At 18.6% G+C, this 24,270-nt stretch overlaps 7 protein-coding genes and 1 non-coding gene across 8 annotated transcripts; 4 read left to right on the plus strand and 4 right to left on the minus strand.

Moving 5' to 3' along the window:
- Positions 1-1,298: 1,298 nt before the first annotated feature.
- PRELSG_1432500 (conserved Plasmodium protein, unknown function) lies at positions 1,299-3,476 on the plus strand (the record flags this gene model as incomplete). The annotated part of the gene is made up of 1 exon (XM_028679395.1): positions 1,299-3,476. One exon carries the CDS (start codon positions 1,299-1,301, stop codon positions 3,474-3,476), a length of 2,178 nt encoding a protein of 725 aa, XP_028535113.1.
- Positions 3,477-4,689: 1,213 nt separating this feature from the next.
- On the minus strand, positions 4,690-5,349 carry MDV1 (male development gene 1, putative; the record flags this gene model as incomplete). The annotated part of the gene is made up of 1 exon (XM_028679396.1): positions 4,690-5,349. One exon carries the CDS (start codon positions 5,347-5,349, stop codon positions 4,690-4,692), a length of 660 nt encoding a protein of 219 aa, XP_028535114.1.
- Positions 5,350-6,560: 1,211 nt separating this feature from the next.
- On the minus strand, positions 6,561-7,142 carry CelTOS (cell traversal protein for ookinetes and sporozoites, putative; the record flags this gene model as incomplete). The annotated part of the gene is made up of 1 exon (XM_028679397.1): positions 6,561-7,142. The coding sequence occupies one exon, from the start codon at positions 7,140-7,142 to the stop codon at positions 6,561-6,563; it is 582 nt and encodes a 193-aa protein (XP_028535115.1).
- A 2,190-nt stretch (positions 7,143-9,332) lies between these two features.
- PLP2 (perforin-like protein 2, putative) lies at positions 9,333-12,518 on the plus strand (the record flags this gene model as incomplete). Its single annotated transcript, XM_028679398.1, has 1 exon — positions 9,333-12,518. One exon carries the CDS (start codon positions 9,333-9,335, stop codon positions 12,516-12,518), a length of 3,186 nt encoding a protein of 1,061 aa, XP_028535116.1.
- Positions 12,519-14,378: 1,860 nt separating this feature from the next.
- Positions 14,379-14,450, plus strand: PRELSG_1432900. Its single transcript has one exon. It is a non-coding gene; the product is annotated as a tRNA-Pro (tRNA).
- Positions 14,451-17,599: 3,149 nt separating this feature from the next.
- On the plus strand, positions 17,600-20,536 carry PRELSG_1433000 (DNA-binding chaperone, putative; the record flags this gene model as incomplete). The annotated part of the gene is made up of 1 exon (XM_028679399.1): positions 17,600-20,536. One exon carries the CDS (start codon positions 17,600-17,602, stop codon positions 20,534-20,536), a length of 2,937 nt encoding a protein of 978 aa, XP_028535117.1.
- An 843-nt stretch (positions 20,537-21,379) lies between these two features.
- PRELSG_1433100 (conserved Plasmodium protein, unknown function) lies at positions 21,380-21,793 on the minus strand (the record flags this gene model as incomplete). The annotated part of the gene is made up of 1 exon (XM_028679401.1): positions 21,380-21,793. The coding sequence occupies one exon, from the start codon at positions 21,791-21,793 to the stop codon at positions 21,380-21,382; it is 414 nt and encodes a 137-aa protein (XP_028535118.1).
- A 603-nt stretch (positions 21,794-22,396) lies between these two features.
- On the minus strand, positions 22,397-24,138 carry SPO11 (meiotic recombination protein SPO11, putative; the record flags this gene model as incomplete). Its single annotated transcript, XM_028679402.1, has 8 exons — positions 22,397-22,499; positions 22,601-22,663; positions 22,738-22,870; positions 22,971-23,021; positions 23,184-23,270; positions 23,339-23,507; positions 23,633-23,664; positions 23,790-24,138. 8 exons carry the CDS (start codon positions 24,136-24,138, stop codon positions 22,397-22,399), a joined length of 987 nt encoding a protein of 328 aa, XP_028535119.1.
- Between the last annotated feature and the right edge of the window lie 132 nt (positions 24,139-24,270).

Here is a 24,270-nt window from a genome sequence, read left to right on the forward strand (position 1 = left end):
TTATAAATTTTTTTTTATATTCATTAATGAAAAAAAATATTTTATAAATGACATATATTAATAGTATACTTAAATTATTACAAAATAAAAATATAAAAGATTATTATTAAATATTACCTTTATTAAAAATATAAAAAAAAAAATCTAAAAAAATGAATTCAACTTAATTTTTTTTTTTTAAATATATACGAATCTACATATATAAAATAATAATAAATAAGTAAAAATGTAAATGTATAGTATTTAAGAACTAAAAAAAAAAAAGTTGTTCATAACATTTTTATTTTTTTTTTCTATTAATATAAAACATGTTCTAAACATATTTTCTTTTTATTCCTTAATTTTTAATGCTTGATAATTTTTTTTATTACAGTAGAACAAAAAAAAAAAAAAGGAAAAAGAAAAAAGAAAAAAAAAAGAATTCTTATTATTTCATTAAATAAAAAGAAAAAACATATGCAGTTTCTGAAAATAAAATGTTATATAAGATATATTTATAACTATCCTTAATTTAAATTATATAGGTAAAAAAAAGGTATATTAAAAAAGCAGCTTTAAAAAATTGATATATTCAGCAATTACTTTTTATAAATATTAGAAGATATTCATGTGTATTTCATTATATTTTTTTTTATTTTTCATTTTTTTTCATTATTTTTCATTTATTTTATAATTTTCAAATATAAAAAGAATTAAAATAAAATAAAACAACTAAAAAAAATAGTTTGTTTAAAAAAATTAAAAAAAAAATGTGTAAATCCCATTTAATGAGTATTTATAAATTACAATTTTTTTTTTTTTTTTTTAAATGAACTTTTATGTTTCAACTTTGAGAAATTTTGACAAAAATTTAGAAAGATTATATTAATTTCACAAATTTTAGTAAAATGAAGGATTTTTTCTATTTTAAAATTATTGAATATTTTTCATTATTTTAATATATAGTTACGAATTATGCTATATGGAGTATATATATTAATATATTTTGAAATTATCAATAATTAAAAATATAAATACTTTTTTACTTATTTCTTATTTTTCATAACCGATCAAAGGGTTGAAGCAATTAGGAACTTATATATTTTATGCCACACATTTTGAAATATTATTTCTAAATGAAATAGATGCAATAAGTATTGAATCTTAAATCAATAAAAAAAATGAAGAGACAAAAAATTTTTAAAAACTATTGAAAAAAATTAATTTAAGAGAATTGATATATATATATATATATAATATATATACTAAAACTTTTAAATTATAAAAGATGTAATAATAATAAAAATATTAAATTTAAAATGTTTAAGAAATATTTCTTATTTTTAATAATATCCATATTTAGTATTATTTTAGTATTATTTAAAAAGGAAAAATATGAAAAAATTAACATAAAACATTCAAAGAACAGTGAATGCTATTTAAATAATGAATTTTGTAATGAAGATGATATCGATTTTAAGAATATCCATGAGTATGATATTGTAAATTACAGTAACGTATATAATAGTAAATATAAGAATAAATTTAGTCGTATATTCCATCCTCTTTCTTCAGAAACGACTAATGAAACAAAAATTGAACAAACAATTTCTTTATTTTTAGAATTTTTTGAAAATACAAAATTTTTCTTAATTATCTCTTTTAGATCAGGTTTAGATATATTACATTCTTATGGAATAGTATTAATATCATTAATAAAGCTACTTTTTTTGTGGTTTATTATTATTGAACCTCATATTACGTGGATATTTTTTAAATTAAAAAAATTCTTTTTAAATTTAGATTATAAAACAAAAAAATATATAGTATATATAGTATCAGTATTTTCAGTATTTTCTTATCTTGCTTACTATGGGGTAATAAAATATTTTTTAAATAAAATTTCGAATTTTTACAAGTTATTCTTAAAAAAATTATTTAAGATAAATGAATTTTTGTTTAATATATTTCCTTACATAATCAGTTTTTTATTATATGCTATTTTGATAAAAGCTGTTTCTATTTCTTTAATTTCACTTTTTATTTATTCTTTCTTCTTCCCATTTCCGTCTATATATTCAATTATAATAATTATTAAGTATGTCTATTTACCAAATATAAATGATTGTGTTATCAGTTCTTTATCAGAAAACAACTATTTAACAAATAATATTAATAACGTCTATAGCAATATAAATAGTAACAATAATGAAAAAAAAAGTTTTCAAGGTGAAAAAACTGATAATAAATTAGAAGAAAATAAAAAAACAATTGAAATACCACAAGAAACAAAAAGAAACAATAAAAAATTAGAAATTAAAAGCATTCAAAAAGAACAAGAAGATGAAAATGGTAACAAAAAGGAAGTAACAGAAAAAGGCGAGGAAGACGAAAATGAAAAAAAAAAAAATGAGAAAAAAAAAGAAGAAATAAAAAAGAAGAATAAAAAAAAAAATAATGTAAATGTTGAAAAAAGAAATGAAAGTGAAAATGGAAAAGAAAAAGAAGAAAATCTTATAAAAAATAATTTAGAAAATAAAAACTCATTTATACATAACATAGAAAATATTAATTTTAACTCAAAAAATAAAATAATGCCACAACATAATAACGAGGCACTTATTAAGCATGAATCTTTCAAGAATAAAAAAATTGATTATAAGATAGCTAAACTATTTGAAAAAAATACAGAAAGCAATATATTTTATTATGATGTTCCTTTTTTATTGGAATATTGGTTATTTATTAATATCTTAAAATTTTTAAATTTATTGCCTTTTTTAAATACATATGGCAAAATTCATTTTTTATATGAATATTTTATCTTGCTTGTTATAATAATTAATATTAGTGAAAAATTACATGAATTTTTATTTAAAAAAAATTATAAGTCATCAATATTGGTCCGTATTTTAAAAAAATTTTTAGTTAATATCGTTGATTTTGCTTTATATTTTTTGTTCAATATAAGAATAAAGAATGAAGATAAAGAAGGAATGAAGCAAAATGATGATTCTGATTTTGAGTATATTCAAAGAAGTAATTTATTAATTAGTTTATCAAAGATTATTAAAAAAAAGATTAAATTGAACAAAACAGTAAAGTTAACTTTTTCCTTTTTAAAATCTGTTATCACGGAAAACATTATAGAAAGTGTTAAATTGCCATCTTATGTAAGATTTTTTATTAATTTATTAATTTATATGCCTCAATTAATTTTGTTGATTTTTCCTACTTTTGTTCTTAAACTGTATTTTGCTTATTTCTTTTATATTTTCCCAATTTTTGGATCCCTCAAATGCTTAGAAAAAAAAAATTCATTTCATAATAAAATATATTTTATATGCTATTTTTTTTTTTATAATATTGCATCTGTTACAGTAAATAATAAATTTTTCAAGTGTTTGCCTTTTTATAATTTATACAAAATTTTGATAACAATTTCTATTCAAACCATTCTTAAATATATTTTTAATATTCTTAAAATAAAAAACTAAATTTTATTTTTATTTTTTATTTTATCTTATTTATTATTTTTTTTTTTTTTGGATTAATTGAAATCCCTTTATCATTATTGCTTCTATAAAATAAATCGAAACTTTTTTTTTTTTGTGCATTCTTTTCTACAACTATTAGATATAAAGTAACAGTTTATAAAATCAGAAGAAATTAAAAAATAATACAAAATATATTTTTTTGTAATTTCCTTTTTAAATATAAAATTAAAACAGCACATATATGGAATGTGTATATAAAATTTTGTAGAATTTTCTAATGGATATTTTAATAAATCAAAAATTTGATATCTTCTCTTTTATACATTTGTAGCATTTTGTATACAGTACAAATTAAATATAATTTTGCATTTTTCTGTATAATAAATTTTATCTTATATGTATATATTTTTCTGAGATAGTTAATTTTTTTTCATGTATTCATATTCTTTTTTATTTTACATATTACATAATTTTTAATATTTTTTTATGATAAAGTCTTAAGAAAAACATATATAATTAAGAATGAAAATTCTACACAAGTTTTTTTATAATTTTTTATATTTTTTCTATACGTCTAATTTTTTTTATTGAATGAAGAAATTAATAAATCTAAAACAATTTTTTAAATATTCTACTTTTTCATTTGCATTATTTTTCAAATATTACATTGTTTAAGTTTTGATTATTTTCCTTTTGCATTTTTCCTTTTTATTCATGAACAAAAAAAGAAAAATGAAAAAAAATATTAATATATACTAAATATATATTTTTCATGAAATTATTAGAAATTTTCCTATTACTTATTGTTTTTATTTCATAGTTATTCATTAATATAAAGTTCATATACAAAAATAACAAAATAAAGTGCATTAACTGCATAGAGAATGATATCAAAAAAAAAAAAAAATAAACGAATCCAAAGATAAAATAAGAAAAAAAATTATTCAAATTTTTTTCATCTTCCACACTATATTAGATATAAGTACATACGTAAATTTAAAAAAAAAAATTCATTTTTATTATGTGTGATTAAAATTTATCTTAATATTAATAAAATTACATTTGTGAAAAAAAAAAAAAATAAAACAAATTATGTTTTTAAAAGCATATATCAATTTCTCTAAATATATTAATAAGTATATTTTTTACTTTTGTTTTTTTATTTTCATCATTGTAAGAATATATTAACTATAGAATTAATGTCTTTTCCATTTTAGTCTAAATTGTTGTGTGTTTTTATTTCTTTTTCATTTGGGTTTAATACATCAAATTGCTCATTTTCGTATTCATCAACTAACTCGTCTACAAATGTTTCAGTTTCTTCATTTATATTTCCATGTTTTGGAACTTCATTTGCATGTTCTAAATTATCTTCACTAGAATCATCTAAAGTATTTTTAAAATTATCATACTCTTTCTTTGGTAAAATAGGTTTAAGTGCTTCTTCTAAATTTCTGTCCAACAAGTCAGCTGCTTTCATACCAACATATTCTGAAATATCTCTAACATAAGTTTTCAATTCATTTAAATCTTCTCCAGTTATGTTTTCTGTATCAGATAAATTACTTTCTTCTTTTAAATAATCTTCTATTTTATTTTGTATTTTATTAGCTAATTCATCAGCTAATTCATCTTTCATATCATCTATATTTCTTTTGCTTTTTGAATATTTGTCTTTCAAAAGTTCCATGAAATTATTTCCTTTATTACTCCACTGAGCTGAGTTACCATCATTTCCTCCCAATTTTATGCTATTATTATTTCTTTTATTTAATACACTACCTATTTTCATACATTTATATGCATTTTGAAAACTCAAATAAAGAAAAAAAAAGCCAAAGATATTTAATGTCGAAATCTTAAAATGCTTCATTTTAAAGTAAAATTTATGTTATTTTTATTGAAACGCAAAAAAAAAAAAAATATATATATATTATATATCCTATGAAATACTATAATTTTAAATTAAGATTTATTGTTCGAAAATCAATAACTTAAAAAATTAATTTATAAAATTAAATTTTACACTTTAAAAAAAAACTCCATTAAATACTAAGAATATGTAAATACATATCAATTTAAGATGGTCTAATAAATGTCTTAAAGCAATAAAATATTAACGTGAAGATTTTTTTTTTTTTTTTATTTAACTTATGTTTTTATTTTTAGGTATATATATTTTTTCTATGATCTACTTTTATAATAATCATAAAATTGATACTTTTTTCAAAATAAAAGGATTTGCTTTTTCCAAAATTAGTGTATCACAAGAATAATAATACTTAAAAAAAAGCTCAGATTCACATAAAATGAGGAAACATACAAAAAAAAAAAAATATATATTTTAAATTCTTTTTTTTTTTTTCTGCATATAGCATACTCATTTTTTTATTTTTATGATGGCTAGAAATTTTATAAGCTTTTCACACACCTATTTCTTTATTTTGCTCAAATAAAGATAAAATAATAAAGTATTTTTAGTTTTCTATATAATCTTTTTATATTATTATTTAAGTATAAATGTATAATTTTGATAATAATAATTTTTATTTATTTTATGTTAATATTTACTTAAAAATGAAGAAATATATATAAAAATAGTTACTTGTCTATAATTTTCTTGAATTGCAATATATATTCTTAAAGAATAATATTATACTTTATTTACATTTCATTAATTATATTAATGTTTTATTTTAGTATTAATTTTTTTTTTCAAAAATTGCCGCACAAATATTCTAAAATATTAATAAATGTTACCACTTTTATATGTCTATCTATTTTTGTGAAAAAAAAATATCAACAAAATAAAATTAAATGAAAATATATGCATAAAAAAATATTATCTATATATTTTTTATTATAAAAATAAAAAGACATAAAAATATATTCAAATAACAAAAAAAAAAAAGAAAAAAAATATATACAACTTAAAACAAAAAAAACAAAGAATAAAAAATGAAAAAATCAGAATATTAAAGCATAGCTCATTTTTACATATATTTTTTTAAATTAGTTAAATACTTTTCAAAATATCAACAGAAAATAAAATTAACTCTTATTTAAATTAAAAATATGCATAAATTAATCTTCATTAATCATGCTATCTGCTAATTCATCAAAGCTTTCCTCTTCTTGCTCATCCATTTCTTCTGAATCATCTCCTTCATAATCCCATATGGAATCAGGTACATCTTTTTTTATAGTTTGTTCTACTTTATTAAAGAGAGTTTTCAACACTGGTTTCAATAATTTGTATGCATGTGGTGAAATAGTTGGGGGTTTAACTGATGCAGCTACTACTTCTTCGATTGGCTGTATTCCTGCTTTAGCTACTTCTTTTAATACTTCTTTGGCGTGCTTTTTGATTTGACCTTTTATGTCAAATCCAATTCCTTCTTGTAAAAATGACGATGAATCTTTTTGTAATGCATTAACTATTTCATTAGCAATACTATCAGCTAACTCATCGCTAACCATTTCTAATGATTGTGATTGTAAAATAAATGAAGATATCTTATTATTTGAGTGATCATAAATTTGATTTTCATTATGAAGAGATGTTATTGCATTAGTTCCATTACTACCTCTAAAACATGACACGCTCAATAGAGAAAAAAAAAATAGGAAAATAGACATAATGGATAATCTTTTTAATTGATTCATTTTTTATATAGTGAAAAAAGTGAAGCCTAAAAAAGTATATTAAAAATATATGTGTTCTATAAAATATTAGCAAAACAAAATAATGAAGTCAAAATGATTTCAAAAAGACAATTACTTTATGAAATTTTTTTATTAAAATTTATGTTATTTTTAACTTAAAATTTTTATTTAACAACTATTTATTTAGTAACTTAAGATGCAGAAAAACATTATTTTCTTTTATGATCTATTTTTTCTTTTTAATGATTAAAATAATAATATAAAAAAATATTTAAAAAAAAAAAAAATTAAATCTATGATTGAAACTTTTTTTACATGCGTAATTTCAATGTTAAGGTAGTCAGCAAAACATTCTACAATTTAAATTTTTTTTTTATAGCTACCTTAATTTTTTTTACATGAACAGAAATATTTCTATGAATTATTAATAATTCTATGTTGTCTTAGAGGCTGTTGTTGTGCTCATATTTATTTTATTAATATTATTATTTAGCTGTAACTAATTTTGTAGCTTGAATAAAATAGAGCAAATAAATGTTTCATGGAACCATAATGGAATAAATATTTTATTTTTTCTCTTTTTTTTTTGCATGATAATTTTTATGTCGTGTATATATTTAATTTTAAGAAATAGTGTAAAATAATTTTATAACATGCACAAGAAAGCTAGCTATTACAAAAGTAATTAATAATTTTACTACATTATGTAATTTCAATTCAATAGCTTCTAATTTTTGTATTATAATAAATTAAATTTTTAATTTTTCTTTTATAGATTAAAATTTTGGGCTAAAAATCATACAAATTAAAAAAAAACATAAAATTAATTTATAGGTAGCTGATAACTTTATTTTTATTGTCTACAGTTCATATATTTTATTATTTGATCATAATTATGTGTTTCATTAAAACATTTATATTAAAATAATTTTATTATGTGCTTAGAGAATTCATAAAACTTTTATGTATGAAAATTCATAAAAGTTTTAACTTTTTTACATGGTACGTAAATTTTTAATTTACGATTACAATTTGAAAAAATATTACACACAAAAAAGCTTGATATTTTTCCTCTTAAAGGAACTGTTTTGGATCTTCAATTAGTAATATGTAACAATATGCATTAATATATTTTAATATTAAAAATTTTATATCTCTTTTTACTGAGTTTTCGGATAAAGCAGATTTTTATTCTTTATTTGAGTTTATTCATTTGTAGTTGATTTTTCTTGCTCTTTTTAATTTTTTATACCTTGTATTTACACTTAAATACTGTTAAAATATATAGATTTTTTTTTTTTGTTAATTTAAGCATTTAACACAAACGTGCATCATGTTGAAAATATTTCATCGTAATGTTGAATATTATGTATGACAATTTTAAAAAAAAAAAAAAATAATAGACTATCAATAAGAACAAAAAAACAATATTCACTGCACTTATAAACAGTTCCATTTTTTAAGGACTATGTTATATTTATCTGCTGTTATTTCTTTAAATGTAAACATATTTCATGTTAATTATGAAAAAATATTTATAATGAACTAATTTTAAAAATAATAAAAAAAAGAAAAAAAAATTAAGTACAGACACGAAAAATGATATTTTTTATGAGTAATTTAGAGCATTTCAGATAGAAACATTTTAAGTACAATTTAAGTATTTATTCTCCACTATTTTCTTTTTTTCCAAAAAAATAATAATGATACCTAGATTTTAATAAAAAAAATAAAAAAAGGATAGCTAATGTAAAAACGTATAATAAATAATAAGAAAATTAATTTTTTTTTTTTTTCTTATATATCTTTATTTTAAATTCTCATAAGACAAACATATTATATATTATATATATATATATGTCTTAAAATATGAGTTATTAATAATATAGAAATAGCTAATCTTGGGAGTAATTTTTATTATTTCTTTTTATTTATTTCTTTTCTTTTCTCTTTTAATTAAGAAAGTAAATTTTTTCATATTTTTTTCTTAATTTTTTTTATATCTAAAGTATCTTTGGTATATCTAAAACATTTTCTTTTAAATACCATGATATTTAATTTTTTTGTTTAATTTTTGTATCATCAAAAAAAATTACTAAATTTTTTTAAATGATAAAAAAATTAAAAGCAAGAACATGGATCTTTATATAATGTATTTTTAATTAATATAAAGAAAAAAAATTATAATTAATGAAAAAACTCATAGAATTTTTTTTTTCTCACCTACTTTTACTACATTTTTTTATAAAAAATATAAATTGTGAAACAAATAGTAATTTACTTAATTATCAAAAAGATGTCATAAATGTAACTCCAGAAAATTTTATTTCTTCGAATATTATAGACGAAGAAAATTCATATATAATAGATTTAAATTCGGTTGATAAAAGTAAAAGATTAGGAAACAATTACAGTAAATTATTAAATAATGCATTTTACGGTTATGGTAACAATGACTCTTTAAAAGATGCACATGGAAAAGATAAAAATAACAATAAAAAAGTAAAATTACATGAAGATAGATATTTAGAAAAAAGTAGAAAAATTGGTTCTAGTTTTATGCTTATAAATAGGCATAACATAGTGAATAATTTTACAGAGAAGAATGAGAATGAAAATTATGATAAATTATGCAATAAAGAAATAATGAGAGAAAATTGTAGAACAACAAAAAATCAAAAAGTTTATATGAAAGAATTGAAAGAGAAAAATAATAGTAAAATGATGAACAATTTAATACAAAATCAACAATCTACTAATGTTATGTACAAAAAAATCTCAAATAAAAAAAAAAAAACTCAACCTATAATATATAAATATTCAGGCTATAATTCTTACATAGGGCATAAAAGTGCTAATCCCAATTTTAAAAAAGCTCAAAAACAAAAGGAAAAGAACATTTCATTACACGAAGATTTTACAATAAGTAATAAAAATAGAATTAAAGGACTGAAAGATGTAGGGGAAAAATTGGATTTAATATCTTTAGATAAATTTGTCAATGATTATACAGACACTAATTTTTTCGAAAAAGAAAAGTATGTTAAACTAGAATACCCACTAAATAAAAAAACAAAAAAAAAAAGAAATAGATATGCTAATATGTATATAAATCAAATAAACAATAAAAAGGATAAAAAACCCGCATTTAACAATAACAATATAAATTCTATAAAATTTATTGATAATGAATACAATAATGCAAAAGAAAACAGAGATAATGAAAATAATCTGATAGATGATTCTGATCTATTGGGAATACTGAAAGATGGATATAAACCTGACGAAGTTTCAAACACACAAAAAAAAGATGAAGACCATAAAAGGAAAAAGAAAATGAAAAAAGAAAATTATGAAGATTTTGATTTAAGAGATGCTATAATTGACGACATAGATAATAAAGGCAAAAAATCATCTGGAAATATAAAAATAAACGAACATGATAATAACAAGAAAAAAACTGATATGAATGATGATATGTATTCTAATGAAAAATTAAATAATTCAGAAGCACATTTATCCTTAAAATATCTTGGATTAGGTTATGATATAATTATGGGAAATCCAGAGGGGGATCCTACTTTAAATATCGATCCAGGATTCAGAGGACCAGTTCTTCAAATTAACCTTGAAGAAATAAGTTTAAATAATAATAATAATAATAATGGTATTAATAATATTAAGAATGGTAATCATAAGAATAATAAAAGATCAACTCCTTGGGTAATTCCTGAGCATTCTTGTAGTCAATCAAAAAATGTAGAAGAAATAAGAAATTTAGAGCAATATAAATTAGAATTATCGTCAGATGTTAAAATAAGTACAGCACCAATTTTCCCATATTCTTTTTCTGCATCAGTAGAATTTAAGAATGCACTAAAAAAATTAAAAGTACAAAATAATGTAATATTTATGATGAAAATTTATTGTTTAAGATATTATACTGGAATACCAATTACAACATTATGGAAATTTACAGATCACTTTAAAAGGGCATTGAACAATTTACCTCGTACATTTGATGGGTTAAAAGAAGGTAGTTTATGCACATATGAAGATTACATAAATAAATTAAATACTCCTGAATGTGAAGAAAATGTAAATAAGTGGATAATTTTCTTTAAGCTTCATGGTACTCATGTGGCTCATGAAATATACTTAGGGGGGAAAATTATATTAAAAATGAATATAGATAAAAATGAATATAATAAAATGAAAGAAAACAATTTAAGTATGAAACCGTTCTTTAATTTTTACTTTCATAAAATGGGATTATCTGCGAGTTTCAGTAAACAAACTAAAAGCATATTAACAAAATTTCAAATATCAAAAAATATATCCATTCTTGGTGGTAATCCTGGTTTGGATGTAGAAAATTCTTCCTTTTTTGAAAGATGGGTTAATTCCATTGGTAAAAATTCAATGCCCATTAGAACAAAACTATTACCATTTAGTTTTTTTATGAAAGACCCTAATATGATACAGGCATATAAAGATGCATTAACCTTTTATGGCCTATCTTATGGGGTTAGAATAATTGATCAGGAAAAATATAATAATGCCGTACTGTCTATTGGAGAATATCTTGGAAATTGTAAACAAGTGTTATATGCTGGTCCTTCTCCGGGTTTATTAACATGTCCAATAGGAGGTAGTATTGTGATGGGATTTTCCTTAAATTTAGACTTTTATAAAAATAAAAAATTAAGCAGTACTATTGGTATAACTACTTGTGATCAAATGAAAGAATCATGTAGTGGAAATGGATTTGAAAATAATTATTCAGATACAAGAATATGGGCTTTATGTTCTAATCATCCACTAGAATTTATTAAGCAAGTAGTTCAACAAGGTGAATCTCCTAAAGTGACAGCAACTTGCCCAAAGGGCTTAGTTATTTTATTTGGCTTTGCTCTAATGAAAGGTATGGGGTCCTCTTCTGCTAATAATGTAGATATATATCCTTGTCGTACTGGCCAAATCAGTTGTTCAGCTGTTTTACAAAAAAGCAAATTTAAGCAAAGCATGGTATACATTGCTTGTGTTGACAGAACAACGAGTGGATTAAAATATATACAAACATTTAGTAAAATAAAAAATATGGGATCTGTCGTTCCAAGCAAATTTAAAGCAGATGGATTTCTCAAATTTTCCTGTCCAAAAAATAATTCATTAGTATTTGGTTTTTCTTTAGAGTTTCATACTAATTTTCCTATTACTAGAAATAATTTTTTGCATTGCTCAAAGTTTAATAATGGGTGCGAAATAGGAGGAATAGGAATCAATACAAGGTTACCATTTTTCAGATCAGATGAGCACTCATTAGCTACAATAGCTGTTTGTCGTTCACATGAAGAAAACAAAACATATAAATAAATATAAATATATATATATCATAATTCATTTTCAATATATGTCTTTATTAATGTTTCATAATTCAACATTTAATTTGCAATTATATGTTCATTTTTCTATTCAATTATTACTTTTTTTTTCATATATTTGCTCATATTTTTCATTGATTACTTTTTCGTTATACATTTGTTGCTTTTATAGAAAATATACATTTGTATAATCGTTGTAAATTTTTTTTTTTACTTTTTTTTATTAGTTGGTAAGTAAAATTTAATAATTTTTCTCCTTTTCTTTTTTTCTTAATTTATTTCCAGTTTATTTTATAGTATTTAGCTTTTTATTTTAACATAAGCACATGCACAATTAAATTTCTATATAATTTATTTTGTTTGCCACAGGCAAGTTTAATTCGAAAAAAAAAAAAAAATTACTAGAATATACTAAACATAATATATGTACATGTTTTAAATTTTATAGTTATAATATTTTATACTAAAAACAAAATTATTTTAAATATACTAAAATAAAATTTTTTTATAATTAAACAGTTATATAATCAATTATTTAATGTACTTTTAAAAGTATTCTACTATAATAATGAAGTTATATTTTTTATTTGAAAAGAATGCTCTAAATAAAATTAAAATAAATAGAATAGTTTATAAGTTACTAAAGAACTGTTTAAATTACAATTATGTATATTAATATGACAATTTCAAAATACAACTTTATGTTATATTTATATTTATGGAATATATAAATGTCATCTATTGCCTATTTTTTTAATAAATGAAATTAAAAATTATGTGTTTCAATAGCTTAAAATTTACATGTTTTTTTGTAATTTTTCTATTATTACCTTTCATATACTCTTTTTAAAAAAAAAAAAAATACTCAAGCATAATTAAAAAGTAGTAAAGAATATTTCTTATATATGATAAAAGAAACAATTTTGATGGAAAAGTAATTGCAATATTTCAATTTAAACATTAATATAGCACATGATCTTTTTTATTATAAAAAGAATTTTTAAGATTTATTGAAAATTTTTGTATTATTCCCTGAAATAATTCAACTATAAAAAATTATGTAATAATAAAAAAAATAAGTGATTATAAACATTTTTCTATAATATATATGATTAAATAAAAACTATAAATGAGAAAAAAAAAAAAATATATATATTTTTAAATGCTTATATAAAGTATAAAATTACATCTATTTCTTTAATAGAATTATATTATTTTAAAATAATTAATAATTTAAATATGGAAATCTCATTTTTTAATTGTTGTAAAAAATCATAAAAATAATACAGCAAATTTATTTAATATTTCTCAAAGATTAAGAATATATATAAACATTTTTATAATTTTTTGTAAATGTATTTAATTCAATAAAATATAATAAAAAAAAAATTTTTATAGGCTTTATATTGGAAAAATGGAAAAAAAAAATATATTTTTTTTTTTTTATGTTTAAATGATCACAAACTAAAAAAAATAAAATAAAATAACTCATATATAATAATTCAAAAACTGACACTTAATTCAGTGGAATAAAAGTACAAAAAAAAATATTTTAATAAACTCTTAATTTATAGGTATCTTAAAGTTTATAATTAATTAAAGAAAAAAATTATATAAATGTTTATATTTTTTAATATAATAAAATATATATATATATATATATATAATTACTAGATATTCTACTTAGGTTATATAAATATGTACACATTTTTAGTTATAATGTAGAGTAATAAAATTTTAAAATTAAATATAAGTAAAAACATAAATTATTAAAACTTTATAAGTACAAATATTTATTCAAACATAATAAGTTCTTTATATTATGTGAAAAAAAGTTGATAGAAGTGACTTAGGCTACTTGATCAAGTGGTATGATTCTTGCTTCGGGTGCAAGATGTCCCGGGTTCGATTCCCGGAGTAGCCAGTTAATAATATAATTGCATGATAGTACTTAAGAATTTTATAACGTATCCATAAATTTAAAATTAATGTAAACGAAATTGAAAGTATCATTAAGCAAAATATTAGAGAATAGAGAAAGTTAAAATAACACTATTAAAAATAATAATAATTTAATGATAAAGAAATATAACTGTATATTTCTTTATGGTGCCATGCTGATTATTAAAATATATAATAAAGGAACAAAATATATTTGAATTTCTTTTTAAGATTTCAAATACATCTAATATTTTTATCTTTCCGTATATTATTTTATCCAAACACAAACCTTTAATAACAAAAATTATTTTTCATTAATATAGCATATATTGTGTACTTTTCAATAATGAAAAAAATTAAAAATTTAATATGAAAATTAAGATATAACTATTTTTTTATATAGATATTTCGAAAGATTAAAAGACAACATAAATATAATGAACTAAAAATATAAAATAAACGAAATTTTGAAATTTTTTTTCTTTAATATAGGTTATACATCATTTTTAAGAAATGAAAAAAAAATAATATTTAAGAAAAAAAAATTAATAACATCATCTTTTCTTTTAAATAATAAATTAAATATTCTTTATATTGTTTTATGTCTCATATACATTTGTGAAATATAATTACAATAAAAAGTAACATCTTTTATATTATTCAGTAAAGTTTTATTAAATGCAAACTTTTATTTACGCGCTTTAATTTATATGAAAAGTGAATTAAAAAGTATTTATGCAATGCAATTAAAAAATATATTTATAAGAATAACATAAAGGTTTAATAAACGATGGTAATTTTAGAAAAAACATTTTGTTATATATTTTATTATGCTTTATATCTTTGAAATTTACAATATATATAATTATAATACGCTAATATAATTATATATATATTTTTTGATATAAGAATATATAAATATAAGTTACAATAACTAATATTTAGGAGTATAAATATATAGCATTACAGTAAAAATCAACGTCAAAGAAATTTAATATGATATATATAAAAGATGAATCTTTCATTCGTTGTAAATACAGTTTCAATAATTTTTTTCCAAATATTAATATCTAATCACATAACTTTTCTATGTTTAACAAAAATATAAGAAATAATTTAGTTTTTAAATTAAAAAGAAGGTATTCAATAAATTTAAAGAAAAAATTATATTATTTTTCATATATTATCTCCCGTTTTTATTGAAAATAACAAAATTTTTATCATAAATATATTGAGGAATAAAAGATTTTCATTTTTCTTTAAATTATTAATATATTTCATAACATAGTTTCTTTTAATAACTTTTATACATATTTTTTTCCAATTCAATTTTTTTTGTGAAATATATTTTATAAAAATGAGATTTTGCTACATAATTGTTATCTTATTTCTTTTGTAGATAAAACTATATTTTTATATTTTGAATTCCTTTTTATATTTCTTAAGTGTTATAATTTTTTAAATATAAATTACTTGTTTTGCTTGTATTTTTTTTCTTTTTTCTTTTTTCTTTTTTCTTTTTTTTTTTTTTGCGTTTTATTTTAATCAAAGTAATTTAGCATTTTTTTAAGTATTTGAATGAAATACGAAGAAAAGATACAACCCATTATAAAAATTGTCAATAAACTCTTTAAATTAGAAGAATACTACTTTAAGATTTATATTAATATTTTCTTTTTTTTATTTTCTGAAAAATAATGGAAAAAAGATTAAAAAATATTATCAAATAAAAGAGAGAAAAAAAATATTTTTAAATATATTGTAATAAAAAAATATAAATGAATATTTTTATACTCAAAAAAAAAAAAAAAAAGTTATTTGTTATAGCTAAAATTAATGTAATTAATGAAAAAATGAAAAAAATTTTTTTATTTCAAGTATAAATAAATTTGCAAATAAAAGAACCCTAAAAAAATTCAATAAATTCATTTTGATAATATATCATTTTATTCTGTTGAAACAACATTTTTATTTTTCCCTTAATACATTTTTTTATATTTTCATACATTTGTTTGTTTAACTTATATTTACTACACTATTAATATACGTATAAATTTATATTTCTTTAATAATACATATATTTTAAATAAACCAAAAACCAAATATTATAAGGTATTAATTAAAATATAAATATAATTACATTTTTAAAGAAAAAATATTTTAAAAGCAAACAAAAAAGAAAAAAAAATAAAAAAAATAAAAATTTTCAAAGAAAAAACCATTAAAAATAATGTAATATAAAAAAATTTAAATAAAACAACGGAAAGAATAAAAATTAAAAATAATTATAAATTAAGAAAAAAAAACAAAGATTTTAAAGCATATGTTTTAAACTTTATAACATATAAAAAATAAGATAAAAAGGTAATTATATTATTAGTATATAAATTTTGTTTTTCATATAATATTTTTTTAATCATTAAATATTTAATTTTTATACTAAAAATAATATTTCTAAATAATATGTTTTAATTTTGTGTTTTTTTTTTTTAATTACAAATTTTTTTATAATTATAATAAAATTAATGTTTATATATAAAAATGTTAACGCTATACTTTCAATATCTTAAAATTAATAATATTTATATACAGTAATATAATTTATTTTATATGTATGTATGTATGCTTATTTATTATATCCTTTTTAATTTATTTTACTTAAAAAATATAAAATACTTCTTATTCTTCTTTTTTTCGTAATAATTGCATAAATATCTGATAGTTTTATAAATACATTTTAAATGTATTTCATTTTATTTTTCTATTTTTCCAATTTTTATTTTTGTATTTATCATTATTCAATATAATAAACTTTATTTTATTCATTGTATCATTTAATTTTATTTTCATTTTTTAAGTATAAATAAGACATTTACATGAATATATATATGCATTAATATACAACATTTGAACTTATTAAGTTTATATCTATGAATTCAGTGAATTTGCATTACATATTTATATATATTTTTTCACTTTTTAATAATTTGAAATTTTATTGTTTTAAAAAAAAAGATAAAATTGATATAAATGTATAATATTTGAATGTTTTATATGAGTATATTCTAAAAATTTGTAGGACTTTTTTTTTTTTTTACAAATTAATTTTATTTTATTTTTCGAATGAAAAAAATGAATGATAAATTAGATAATGAGCACGTAAGAAGTGAAGAATTGTTTTGCTTAACAGATATTAATGTAAAAAGTGAAGAATATGAAAAAGAAATTAGCATTTTACCATATATTTCTTCAAATTATTGTGTAAATATAAGAAAGAAAAAAATAGAGCCAGCGGGATTTATGTTTTACATAAAATACGAAATTCCTATACTAAAAGAAAAAAAAAAAAAGATAAGGGATAATAAAAATGTGCATACAGACGAACTATTTTTATATAAAGATAAATTGAATTACTTAAATGATTTGGAGGACAACAATAATAATAAAAGTGAACATTTGAAAACTGAAGAAGACGAAAAAAAAAAAAAAAAAAAAAATGATAATGATTATGATGACACTAAAGATTATAATAAGAGACAAGAAAAGGCAAATTATAAAAAAAGTTCTAATTTAGTTAAAAAATGTATAGATGAAAATATAAATGTTTATGAAATATTAGGGGTTGATGAAACAGATGATTTAGAAGCTATTAAAGCCTCTTATAAAAAATTAATTTTAATATTTCATCCAGACAAAAATAAAGGAACAGCATATTTAAACGCAAAAGAAAAAAAAAAAAAAAAAGAAAAAGAAAAAGAAAAAAATAAAGAATCAGATATGAAAAATAATGATACAAAAGATCTTATGTATTATATGGAAAAATTTAATATAGATAAATTAACTCCCGAAGAAAAAAAATTAATGTTTTTAAAAATTCAAGATTCTTACACTATTTTATCGGATAAAACTTTGAGAAAGCAGTATGATAGCTCTATTCCATTTGATGAATATATACCTACACAAAAGGAACTGGAAGAAGCTTCTAATTTTTACGATTTTTTGCGACCAGTATTTAAAAGAAATGCTAAGTGGTCTTCCAAAAAACCAGTTCCTGATATAGGTGATGAAAATACTAATATAAAAAATGTAAAATATTTTTACGATTTTTGGTATAATTTTGTTAATTGGAGAGATTTCTCATATCATAATGCTTATGATTATGAACAAGCTGAATGTAGAGAAGAAAGAAGATGGATGGAAAGAGAAAATAAAAAAATTCAGAAAAAAGTTTCTAAATTGGAAAATTTAAGAATTTTAAAATTAGTCGATTTAGCATATAATAATGATCCACGAATTATTGCAGAAAATAAAAGAATCAAAACAGAAAAACAAAAAAAAAAAGAATTAGCTATATTAGAAAAGCAAAAAAAAATGGATAAATTGAACGACACAGAAAAAGATAATACCATTACTAACAATTCTAACGAAAAGACAAATAAAGAAAAAGCTGCTATGAAGATATGGAAACATCATATTAAGTCTGTATGTATGACAAAATTACCAAATACGGTAAATTATGATATATTGCAAGAAAAATTATTAATAATGCCTTTTGAAACATTATGTGATTTTATTTATGATATATATGTTTTACTAAATTTTAATTTTTATAAAAGTGATACTTTACCATTTGAAAAAATGAGTTCTAATAAATTTAATAATTCTCAAGAGATTCAAAAGGATACCCTAAATAATTTAGGAAGAAATAATATTAACAACAAAATAAATGGAAACATAAGCATTGATATGCAAAACGAAAACAAGAACGACAATAAAAATTTAAATCATTTAAAAAAAAAAGATGTAGAATATGCCTTTGTTAATAAAAATAATGTAATTAGTAGTAAAAATACTACAACAAATAATTCTAGTAATATTAATATCTCTATTGTAGAGAACAATCAAGAACAAGTAAATGAAACTTTCAAGGTTAATTATGATATAAAATCTAATGAATTGAATGGTTGTGATGATAGGTTTACCAGTAATTTAATAGATTCGAATAAATTAAAGGTTAATAACGAAAATAAAAATGAAAAAATAAAAGATTATAATTTAACTAATGATGAAGAAATAGCTAAGAATACGGAATGTAAAAATGATGCTCTAAAAGAAAAAAATATGTATGAGAACAGTCACTTAAAAATTAATGACTCAAAGAAAAATAATAGCAAAAATTATAAAAACAAAAAAAATATAGGGAATAATAATTCAAATAATGATAATAATAATAATAGTAACAACAATAATAATAAGAATACGGGATTCATAGGTCATTTAAAAAGTATAGAATTAGGAGAAAATGATATTGAATCGTTAATTAATATTTTTAAAAAATATATTAATGATACTACTTTTATTATTGAAAAGAAAGAAGAAGTTAACAGCAAAAATCTAAATATAAATAACAATTTAAAAAACGATATTTCTGCAGAAGTACATAAAAGCCCAAATAATATCAGACAGTGTGATGAAAAGGAAAAGAAAAATGCTGAAGAAAAAAAAACTAATGAAAATACTTCAAATATAGAAAAAAATGCTGAAAATGAAGAAAAAAATGATAAATGGACAGCTCACGAAGTGTCTTTGCTTGCTAAGGCCCTGAAATTTTATCCAGGTGGTACAAAAAATAGATGGGTTCTTATTTCAAATTCTATAAAAACTAAAAGTGTTAAAGAAGTTATAAAAAAAACAAAAGAAATGTTTGAAAATGAAACACTTAAGAATTTGAGCAGAAATTTTGATGAATCTCCATTTGACCACTTTAAGAATCAGAATAAGGGAGTTATGAAAAAGATTGATGATAACTTAGATAAAAGAGAATTAAAGATTGAAAAAGAAACTAACTTAAATAATAATATAAATGGTGATATTAGTCAAAAAAGGCCATGGACACAAGAAGAACAGTATTTATTAGAAAAAGCATTAGTAAAATATCCTGCTTCTATTCCAATAAAAGAAAGATTAGAATTAGTTTCTTCTGAATTAAAAACTAGAACTGTTGACGAAGTTATACTTAGAATGAAAAAACTTAGAGCACAAATATTAGCCAAAAAATCTGCAAAATAAATTAAAATACTTTATATTATACTTTAAAAAAAAAAAAAAAAAAAATTAAACTTTATTATTAATTATATAAAGTAAAAAGTAAATATACATATTCATGTAATAAATATGTTATTAACCTTATTAATGTTGATAAGTATAAAAAAAAAATTATATAGGAATATTTTAGAAAAATTTGTTATGATAGGAAAACAATTAATAAAAATTACACTTAATGAAAATAGTATTAAGTAAAAAAGCTTATATTATCATAAAATGTAATAAAATTAAAGTAAGAAAAAAGAAAAAATTATATAATTTTAAAATAAAATATTTGCAATGAAAATAATATAAAAGTCTTATTTTGTATTTTTTCTAAATAAGTTTATTTTATTTACTTTTTTTTTATCCGAAAAAAATTTATGAAGCAATTTTTTTATTTATCACTATTATTTCATAATTTAATTTTAATTATATTTTGTTAAATTTTTATTTTATAAATTTTAGTTTACACATAATCTTTTATAACTTCTTTTTTTTATTAAATAATTTTGTTTTTCTCATTTTTTATTAATTCTTTTTTATAATTAAAATTGTCATTATTACTATTTTTATGAATGCTTTTTAATGGGATTTTAATAAATTTTATTAGATGCTTTAACTTTTTTTTCAGTTTTAAAAATAATTTGTTTATATAAAATGAAAATTGAAAAAAAAAAATATAAAATAAAACTAAACGAAGTAAACAAAAAGAAGGTAAATACTACCTAACTAATTTTGTTAGCAGAGTTGAAGAAAAAGTAAATTTTCTATGCAAAAATCCCAAAAAAAAAAAAAAGAGAATTTAATATTTTTTTTTTTCATGTTTCATCTTTGTTTTTTTAAACGGTATCTACGACCACCTTTTTTGTCTCTCATAAATCTTTTATTTATTAACTTGCTTTGACGTGGTAATTTATATGTTATTGTTTTCTCTTTACTTGGTATCCATGGAATAGTAGACAAACCCATTCTTTTTTTTTTATACTTTTTTTTTTGATGTTTTCTTATTTTAAAATACCTTCTTCTTTTTGTGCTTATACTTTTATTAAGTATAAGGCTAAAATTATATCTAAAAAAAGGAATGTTTAAATATTTGATATTATATGTCCTATATCCTTTATAAGTTATATTACTAAAATAATTTTTTTTTGAAATTAGTATATCATTTCTATTTTTGTAACAATTTTTTGCACATTGCTGAGAAAATCTTAATAATGTTTTAAAACTACTTTTCAACATAATAATAAAAGAAATGTATTCCTTATTTTTCTGATAATCTTTTTATTTTTAAAATAAATTCGTTTTTATTTTCTATTAATTATTTCTCTAAAATAAATATTTCTTTTTCATTATTCTTTTTTTTAAATAAATAAAAAAAAAAACTTTTTATGAAGAGATCAATTATGCAATTAGACTAAATATAAATGATAATCATAAGTTAATTGTTTAAATTCATTTTGTTTTTAGTTTTTTTTTTTTTTTTTTTTTTTGTAAATTCAATACTTTTTAAATTTCAATATTTTAAATTATCATATTTTATTTAAAACTTTTATAAATATATTTAAGGAAAGTTTTATTAATTACTAAATCTTTTTTTTTTATTTTTTTTATTATATAATTAAATATATTATGTATCTTATTTGTTTGTTTCAATAATTTAAATTTGTGAAGATTCAAATGGATATCATAAAAAATGTAGAGAATTATACATAACAGTGTTCATATTTTTATTCTTTACAAAGAAAGGTTATATATATATATAATAATAATAATAATAATAAAATTTATATAAATTCATGTATAATGAAAGTTTATTAATATATATTTTTTCTTTTTATCTCTTTATAAAAGTTCTTTAATTCTCATGTTTATGTGCTTTTCAATATCAATAATGTTATCTATTTCATATTTTACTCCAAATGCTTTCATATTGGTAGCATACTCTCTTAAAAAATTAACATAAATAGAAATATAAAATATAAAATAATATTATTAATAAAAAGCTTTAGAATAATTTTTTTTTTTCCTTTTTATATTTTTTTTTACATCCATCTATTAAATTCAGCTATATGACATTTATTATTTCTTTTTTTTAAATTATTACAAATACTAAAAAAAAAAAGTACACAAATAAATAATAATTTAGATAAATATATTTTTTATATATTATGAAATTAATTTACTTATCCAAAATTCGAATATCTTTTAATGTTAAATTATATAGATCTATTTTTTTTAAAACATTTTTTTCAATCGCTTCATCAGGCGTAAACAGATTTAACCAATACAAATTGTTAATTGATATATCATCAACATCTATATGTAGAAAAATAAATAAAAGAATATATTTAATTTTATTTACTTTTTTTTTTTTAAATATTATGAATTTCTTTTTATATTTTTTAATAGTATTAACAATAAACTTTTGATTCATATTTAGAGGAATATGTGAAAGCTATGCTGAGCCCTTCAAAACATTAAATAAAAGCATAAGTTTTTTTTATTTTTATAATATATATAATAATTTTAATATAATTTCATAATATAAAAAAATATTATTTTATTGTTTTCATATAAAAAAAAAAAAAATATTTTATTATAAATAATTTTTATGTTATCATAAATTAACCATGAGCATCATAATCAGTTAAACAAAAAAATTTGAGATTTTTGTTTCTTCTATGAATCTCAAATATAAGCTGTCTTGTATTTATATCTGAAAAAATATTGTATATATATGTATATCTGGGTATGTATGTATATGAACATTTTATGAAAAATAACCAGGAAATCCTTTAGCTGTAATTAGAATTGATGGACCGTATTTGCTTATAAAATTAGATTGAAGTAATTTAAAAAAAATTGTTTCTTTCTCTATTACAAGAACATATTTAACATTTTGAGAAATAATTAAATCTGATACACCAAAAGGACATATCAAATGCCCTCTTGTCTAAAAAAAAGAAGAAAATAAAATTTGAAAATTTTTACAACTATGAAAAGAAAATTTTTTTTTTAAATTTATATTTTAAAAGGGAAAAACATTAAAAATAATATTAATTTTTATTTTTGTTGGACTTCAAAAATATTCATGCAATCAGCCCATTGACCTAAAGTTAAAAAGGTTTTATTAAATTTTATTAATGGCTATATAGGAAAAAAAAAAAAAAAAAGTCATTGTACTTTTTAGTTTATTCTATTTTTATATATATTCTTTTTTATTTAATATATTAACTTAAATTTTTTTCCTTTAGTAAAATATTTCCTCTAATTATTCCCTTAGGTGAATTATATATATTTAATAATTCCCTTGGCTTTTTTATAATTTTCGTTAATTTTCCAATTGTTCTATTTGAAACATTTTGTGATATAAACAGTTGTGAATTCGTATAAAATATTTGCCTTAATGTTGTATATGTATTTTCATATAGGTTTCTTAATATAATTTCAATTGTATAAATTAATCTTGTTATCTCTATAATTCTACCTTTTAATAAAAATTTTTTTTTTTTTTTGTCTAGTAACTTAAAAATAAAATCCAAAACATAATTTTCTAATAAATTTATAACATCTAAATTATGCATTTCTTGCAATTTTTATTTATTTAAAATAAAAGAGAGTAAAATATACAAGATCATGAATTATATATATTTTTAATAGTAAAACAATTTAAATTAAATTATTATTCACTAAAGAAAAAAAAAAAAAAGTAATTC

The sequence above is a fragment of the Plasmodium relictum genome (assembly GCF_900005765.1).
Source record: "Plasmodium relictum strain SGS1 genome assembly, chromosome: 14".
In the NCBI taxonomy this organism is placed as follows: domain Eukaryota; phylum Apicomplexa; class Aconoidasida; order Haemosporida; family Plasmodiidae; genus Plasmodium; species Plasmodium relictum.